Genomic DNA, 7,943 nt, shown 5'->3' on the forward strand with positions numbered 1-7,943 from the left:
CCGCAGCCGCAGCCATGGGGTGCTGGGGTCGGAACCGGGGCCGGCTGCTGTGCATGCTGGCGCTGACCTTCATGTTCATGGTGCTGGAGGTGGTGGTGAGCCGGGTGACCTCGTCGCTGGCGATGCTCTCCGACTCCTTCCACATGCTGTCGGACGTGCTGGCGCTGGTGGTGGCGCTGGTGGCCGAGCGCTTCGCCCGGCGGACCCACGCCACCCAGAAGAACACGTTCGGCTGGATCCGAGCCGAGGTGATGGGGGCTCTGGTGAACGCCATCTTCCTGACCGGCCTCTGCTTCGCCATCCTGCTGGAGGCCATAGAGCGCTTCGTCGAGCCGCACGAGATGCAGCAGCCGCTGGTGGTCCTTGGGGTCGGCGTGGCCGGGCTGCTGGTCAACGTGCTGGGGCTCTGCCTCTTCCACCATCACAGCGGCTTCAGTCAGGACTCCGGCCACGGCCACTCGCACGGGAGTCACGGCCACGGCCACGGCCTCCCCAAGGGGCCCCGCGTTAAGAGCAGCCGCCCCGGGAGCAGCGACATCAACGTGGCCCCGGGCGAGCAGGGTCCCGACCAGGAGGAGACCAACACCCTGGTGGCCAATACCAGCAACTCCAACGGGCTGAAACTGGACCCCGCAGGTGAGCCGGGAAAGTCGCTGCCTCAGGTGGTTGGGTTTGGGGAGCCCAGAGCCTCGCCTGGGCTTCGGCGGGGTGGCCCGCACGCCCCCTGCTGCCCGAGCGGGCCTGCGCCGCGCCGCCCCTGCCTGCTCCCTCCCCGTCCTGCACACGCCCCGCTGCTTCAGGAAATCAGAACCCCCTCAGCCGGGTGCAAGGAGCCGGGGACGCGTCTGGCATATTTGTAGGTGGGGCCTGTGGGTCAGACCCTAAGGAAAAGGGTCAGGAGGTGACCATCATCCCGCTGCAGTCCACACCCGCACTTGGCTGTCTTTACAGATTGCAGCAACTTTGCTGGAGACTTGTCTGGTTATGGTTATAACAGAATCAGAAATGCTTCCCAATTCAATTCCTTGGCCCTTTTGGGAAACGGAAAGAATCCCCAATTCGTCCCCGGTTGTTGGGTGCTGGAAACCTTGCTCTGCCAGAGTAGTTCTTATGCCCGTTGAGCTCCGTTTCATAATATGCATTAGAGTATGTAAACCCTGGTTAAAGGTTTCTTTTATGAACAGCGGTGTATGCTTCAGCTAATTGATCCCTAATCTTGGAAATCATAGATTTAGGACTTGTCTGGGCATGTTTAACATTTTGTTAGGACTTTTCATAATCGTACTGAACTAAAAGTGATGGTAATTTATTCATCTTATATTTTGAGTGGATGCTTTTTATATTTAACATTAAGTGCTTTTGAAGGAAATTTGGAAAATAAATGTTGAAAGAAAGGAGATGGAAATGACTCAACCAATGTCCTACTACCCAGGCTCAATGGTGCTTAACAATTTGGTCTTATTTCCTTCACTTACGTTTATTTACCTTGTATCATTATAAATATTGCTACATAATTTTCCTTTCCAAGTGCAGAATAGCAAGTTAGTGAAATTAAGTTGTACATGGACAGATTTAATAAGTAATTGGTTTTCCTCTCACTCCACTCGGCAAGGTGTTATTCCAAAGAAAATTAAGTTTTTCTGGTGTGTAATTTCTTGAAAAGATCAATACTTTTTATTTAAAAGTAGGGGAGGTAGTCATTTGGTTTCAATTTTTCTAATAATCTCTGTGATTATTGATTTATATTGTTGATTTGTCAGTTTTTAAACCCCCTCTACCAAGAAACTTTTGTATTCATAATAAAAGCTTAAAAGTTAAAATTGGTTTTACTCTCAAGCAATTGGCCTCAGTGACAAAGAGTGACTAGAGAGTGCCCAAGTGTCAAATCAGGTATTTTGTATTAGTAGACTTATTCCTAGCTGCATTTAATTTTGGTGTCAGCACTCAATTTTATGTTTTCCTTTGTATAGGCCATAAAGTATAGCAGAATGTTTGCAAGACTCCACCCCCATAGAAAAGATACTCTTTTGGAGAGGAGGAGGCAGGAGAGTGGTTAGGAGGGTGAAGAATCCGTATCACAATTACTTAATTTAGCCCTGGCCATTATGTCCTGGCTGGTTCCCAGAATGTCAATTTATATTAAATTGCTCTGGGCATATTTTTTTAATTGTACTTTGTGAAAAAATTTTCACCTTCATCACCACTTGAATTAGACGAGGATGTTTATATAAACACTTTAAATGTATTTGCTATAAAATTTTTATTTCTTTGTAGACCCAGAAAAACCCAGAAGTGGTGATACAGTGGAAGTACAAGTGAATGGAAATCTTATCAGAGAGCCTGACCATGTGGAACTGGAAGAAGATAGGGCTGGACAACTTAACATGCGTGGAGTTTTTCTGCATGTCCTTGGAGATGCCTTGGGTTCAGTGATTGTAGTAGTAAATGCTTTAGTCTTTTACTTTTCTTGGAAAGGTTGTTCTGAAGGGGATTTTTGTGTGAACCCATGTTTCCCTGACCCCTGCAAAGCATTTGTAGAAATAATTAATAGTACTCATGCATCAGTTTATGAGGCTGGTCCTTGCTGGGTGCTATATTTAGATCCAACTCTTTGTGTTGTAATGGTTTGTATACTTCTTTACACAACCTATCCATTACTTAAGGAATCTGCTCTTATTCTTCTACAAACTGTTCCTAAACAAATTGATATCAGAAATTTGATAAAAGAACTTCGAAATGTTGAAGGAGTTGAGGAAGTTCATGAATTACATGTTTGGCAGCTTGCTGGAAGCAGAATCATTGCCACTGCTCACATAAAATGTGAAGATCCAACATCATACATGGAGGTGGCTAAAACCATTAAAGACGTTTTTCATAATCACGGAATTCATGCTACTACCATTCAGCCTGAATTTGCTAGTGTAGGCTCTAAATCAAGTGTAGTCCCGTGTGAACTTGCCTGCAGAACTCAGTGTGCTTTGAAGCAATGTTGTGGGACACTACCACAAGCCCATTCTGGAAAGGATGCAGAAAAGACCCCAACAGTTAGCATTTCTTGTTTAGAACTTAGTAACAATCTAGAGAAGAAACCCAGGAGGACTAAAGCCGAAAACATCCCTGCTGTTGTGATAGAGATTAAAAACATGCCAAACAAACAACCTGAATCATCTTTGTGAGTCTTGAAAAAGATGCGATATTTGACTTTTGCTTTAAACTGCAAGAGGAAAAAGACTCCATTGAAATTCTAAGTTTGCCAAGTAGTGTAATTGAAGTCCTTGTCTGGTCACACAGTTTAATTCTATTTTTGTAAGAACATAATGGGACTGCATAACAGAGTTCTATATTACAACTTTGTGATTATTAGTACAGAGTACAGCTATGCTGTGACTGTTTTGGAAAGCCAGTTTTAACACTATGTTACATTTTTGTTTAAAGTAAGTTAAACCTTATATAACATAATGACATTTGATTTCTGGATTTTTCCCATGATAAAAATTAGGGGGATAAATAAAATTGTTACTGGAATTTCTCTGCTTTTCTTTTCCCCCAGTGTTACACTTTCTTAGAATTATAACTGATAGAACTTTAAAATCATCAACAGTTTGTTTCCTTTGACATTTTAGGTAATATTGCCCTTTGAGATCATTACATAGCATAATGGCAGCATATTTTAAGAGTGACTCATGGCTATTAGTAGGAAATAAGATCAGTTACTATCCTGTATTCTGTATTGCTGACTATTAAACAGTAAGATAATTAACAAATTGAACTACAGTTTACACACAATAGGGCAAACGGGGTAGTAAGAGCAGGGAAGAAAGTTTACCAAACTAAATATTTAGGTTATTGTATGATAATATCGAGACTACCTTTCTAAATTATTTTGAGAATTTCAACTTTTTATTCTACCAAAGTTAATCTGAAACTTGGACATACTCACCAGCATTACTTTCTTTGAAAGATTGGTATAAAAACGTTGAGCTGCAAGTTTACTCACAAAATATGTAAGTATTTTTAAGGATGTTGACACCTAATAATTACATGCTAAATGCAAACTATTAATGTAATCTTTTAAACCGGGTGTTTGAAAAGAAATTTTCAAAGTCATCTCGTGATAACCAATCATGAATGGATTTAAATGGAGCTTTTTGGGCACAACCAGCAATGTTTGTGCTTTCTAAGAGCCACTGAATTGAGAGAAAAGAAAACCGGAAGGTTAATGCAGTTTGGATATTAAATTCTTAGAGAGCAAAATTAATAATTAAAGCAAAATTAATTAAGATTTTGTAAGTCATCCTGTCTTCACATACTTAGATCTTCCAATAGTGGCTTAATTTGCAAGATGCCACAATATCTACACAGAAAATTGTTTGTGGCTATTTCATTATTGCTATAGATTTCAAATCCAACACAAATATTATTTAAGGGTGTTTAAGTTATATTTTTCTTGATAGAGGGTATACTTTGTGACGAAATTAGATTTTTGTCCTTGAAAGGATGAATATTAGTATCAGTTATGTATAGCTCTATTTTTCTAGAAACAAGGTATTCTGACTACTTAACTTTTATAGCTGACTACTTTTGGGATGGCTATGTTTTGGGATTTAAAATAGTTCATTGTTTAATGGGTTGTAAGAGGGAAAAGTGTTAGGATTTGACAGTTAACTTTTTAAAGGGATGATCTTTTGTGGTGTGTGTTTTTCCTAGTATAAGCCTATTGCTGGCAATGGGCCTATTTAAGAACAGCTGATTTTTTCCAATGAAAATATGGTAATTTTAGGAACACAGTTTGTAAGTTCACATTTACTATAATGGGCCAAAACCATAACCTGCCAGTTTGCAATACATCTTGATCTTTTAATATTCTTATCTGATACTGTGTAATTCAATTCCTAAACTGATAGTTACCATGAATTTTGCGAAAAGGCTTGGGAGGTTTTTTTTTAAACGTGAAATTGAGGGATGTCATCTGGGCGAACGAGAAGAGAAAGCTGTGAATTGTACTGTATCATGTACATTCCTGATTTAATATTTTACAGAACATTTTATTCAGATATCAATTTGTTATATAAACATTTCAGCAATGATACAAAGATAACTGATAAAATATATTACATTCAATGAGGTTTTCTTTTACAAATGCTCTACTCGAGGTCTGTGTCTTAAAGATGGTATAACGCCTAAGTGTAAGACATCAACTGAATGAGGATTTTAAAAAATGGTATATAAGCATGAGACAAGGGCTATGTTTGTTTTTCAAAAGTGCTTTGAAGATAACAACCTTTAGGTTTTAGTTATTTCACTTTTCATAATTTTTAAGTAGCTTATATATAACGGTGGTACCATAGGATTTTCTTTTTTCAAATGACTGTCAGCAAAAACAGTGGGCACTGACTCAACCTTCTGAGTTTTAGCGGAGAATTATTTATTTCTTTACAATGCACTTTCTAACCCATTTTAGCTATATTAGCATTATCTTTAAAAAAAAAAAAGACATGCTTTTGTATTTAAATATTGTAGGATTTAAGTATCTTTCTCAAAATAGCTTATTCCTTTCTGAAAGAAAATGAGGGAAGTACTCTGCATTATTAGGAGACTTAAACCCAATATTTAAATATGCTATTTTATAACACTGCATCAGTTTTAGGAGTTGCATCTCTCCTGCTGGCTCTTTTATATTTGAGCAAGATCAGTATAGAATATGTGTTTAGAAACTTGTCTGTTGTCTCAGTTTAGTGAAAAGGAGGTGCTGCATGTGCCTGAATTAAAACCAAGAAATTTTTCCAAGCCAAATGCAGCCTTAGTGATGAGAGATTTAATTCTCCATTGTCACCTTTTAGCTTTTATGATTGCTTAGTTTTTTCTGAAGGATGTCTGCATTATAAAACTGTGGACTAGAACCTAAAAAACAGAATCCTCAAAAACTTTGCTATATGTGTTTTAACATTTTAGAGAACAGTATGTTGAATAACTAAGGTATGTAACTTGAATAGGAAAAATGTCCATCAAATGCACCTTGGAAAATCACAGTAGGTAGAAGGCTATGTTAACCGTTCATGTCTTATTAACATCCTTAAGTTAATTTTGAATTTTTGACAGTTTTGAGGGAAAAGACGTATGGAACCTAATGTGAAGTATTTCGTATGTTAACTGGTGTTGAGTTGAAGATTTTTACTGTGTATAAGCAGATATCATTTGAATGATAAAAATGTCATTAACCTGCTGTCTTAAGATGTTCACACAAATATGGAGAGTAATTCTACAATATAAAAATATTTATTTTAATACTGAGTTTCAGTTAAGTCATAAACAGTGTTAAAACTCTTGGGAAGGTGTAGGGGTTTTTTGTTTGTCATTTTTAAAATTGAAACTGTGTCATACAGTGTTTCATGTCTCTGAAATTGGGATTATAATAGCACTATTTTGATGTAGCTCTACCGATACTATGTGGTAATGCTATTTTGTTTTACTAACAAGCTCTGGAATATTTAGCAGTCATTTTCACTGGCACAAGAGCCTTTTGTATGTTATTCAATTTAAACTTTTAAACCAAAAATTTTATGGTCCAGTGTCTTTGGCAAAAAGACGCTGGAGGGAATGTAACATACAATTAATATGTGGTTATATATATATATATATATATATAAAGACACAAATTGCCATGTTATGGTTCTGCCTTGAAACAGCACAATGAAGTGTATCAGTATATTCTGTGATTATGAAACTTCCATGTTGTGTTGTTTTGTGTCTGCTGTTGCCTGTCCTTTGGGCCAGATGTGGCGCAGTTAAATGCAGTTATCATCTCATTAAATACAGATGCAGATAAAATATCTTTAGTGCTGCAACATTTTACCTTTTTGTATGTTTTAATGACTGTGTGTTATTTTCCAAAGCTGTTCCTACCTCACCATGAGGCTTTATGGATTGTTATGTATTATAAATGTTCTATATGAGACAGACTACTGTGTTTCTTCTCATTTATTAAAAGTTAAGTAGAAAAATAAACTAATTTTAATATCTACTTCATTCGTGCATATGGCCTCCCCTCCTATACTAGGCTTAGTTACGTAGAGAGTTGGATTTCAGAAAATTGAAAGAGAAATTTAAGTTTAACGCAAATGTTGCAAGTGTACAGAGTGACTAGGTTACAAGATGGGTGTGGAAGAAAATGTAAGCAAAATTGTAATTAAAAATTGAAAGGGTAACACTGCAAAAGTTCACTAGTATGAAATACTCAGTGACTTTGAATTTTATTATAAGCATTAAGCTTATAGATTATATAGTTATGGTTTACCTGCTTTTGGGGCTTGCTATTTTTTATTTATAGGCATAGTTACTAATAAGGTTTATTAAATATTTTACACCTGTAAATCATCTAAAATTCTTAACCCAATAGTATATTATTGTGGTTCTATGAGCCTCAGGACTATCACAAATGTAGACTCATTAAAAAAATTCATTAAAGAACTTGTATTTTGGACTGTGAGACAACAGTTGAAAAAATCAATTGACAATAAATGGCAGTAGATAAAGGAATTGATCTATATACAGTAGATATTCCAAAGAGGAGGTAAAAAATATTTGGAAAGGATTATGTAGGTTAAAATGGAAAAGAGTAGGGTTTGAAAGGCAAGGAAGCAGGAATGGTGGTATAAAGATAAAGAGTTGGGGGCCTGCGCAGGGTGGCTCATGCCTGTAATCCCAACACTTTGGGAAACTGACGTGGGTCAGATCCACTTGAGCTCAGGAGCTCAAGACCAGCCTGGGCAACATGGTAAAACCAGGTCTCTACAAAATAATAATAATAATGCAAAAATTAGCCAGGGCTGGGCATTGTGGCTTACGCCTGTAATCCCAGCACTTTGGGAGGCCGAGGCAGGTGGATAACCTGAGGTCAGGAGTTTGAGACCAGCCTGGCCAACATGTGGAAACCCCATCTCTAC

General features: G+C 38.0%; 1 protein-coding gene across 1 annotated transcript; it reads left to right on the forward strand.

The window, feature by feature from the left end:
• The first annotated feature begins 6 nt into the window (after positions 1 to 6).
• SLC30A1 (solute carrier family 30 (zinc transporter), member 1) lies at positions 7 to 7,021 on the forward strand. Its single transcript, XM_011975792.1, has 2 exons — positions 7 to 636; positions 2,275 to 7,021. Exons 1-2 carry the CDS (start codon positions 15 to 17, stop codon positions 3,174 to 3,176), a joined length of 1,524 nt encoding a protein of 507 aa, XP_011831182.1. The 5' UTR covers positions 7 to 14; the 3' UTR covers positions 3,177 to 7,021.
• Positions 7,022 to 7,943: the final 922 nt, after the last annotated feature.

The sequence above is a fragment of the Mandrillus leucophaeus genome, unplaced genomic scaffold, assembly GCF_000951045.1.
Source record: "Mandrillus leucophaeus isolate KB7577 unplaced genomic scaffold, Mleu.le_1.0 Scaffold159, whole genome shotgun sequence".
Taxonomy (NCBI): Eukaryota; Metazoa; Chordata; class Mammalia; order Primates; family Cercopithecidae; genus Mandrillus; species Mandrillus leucophaeus.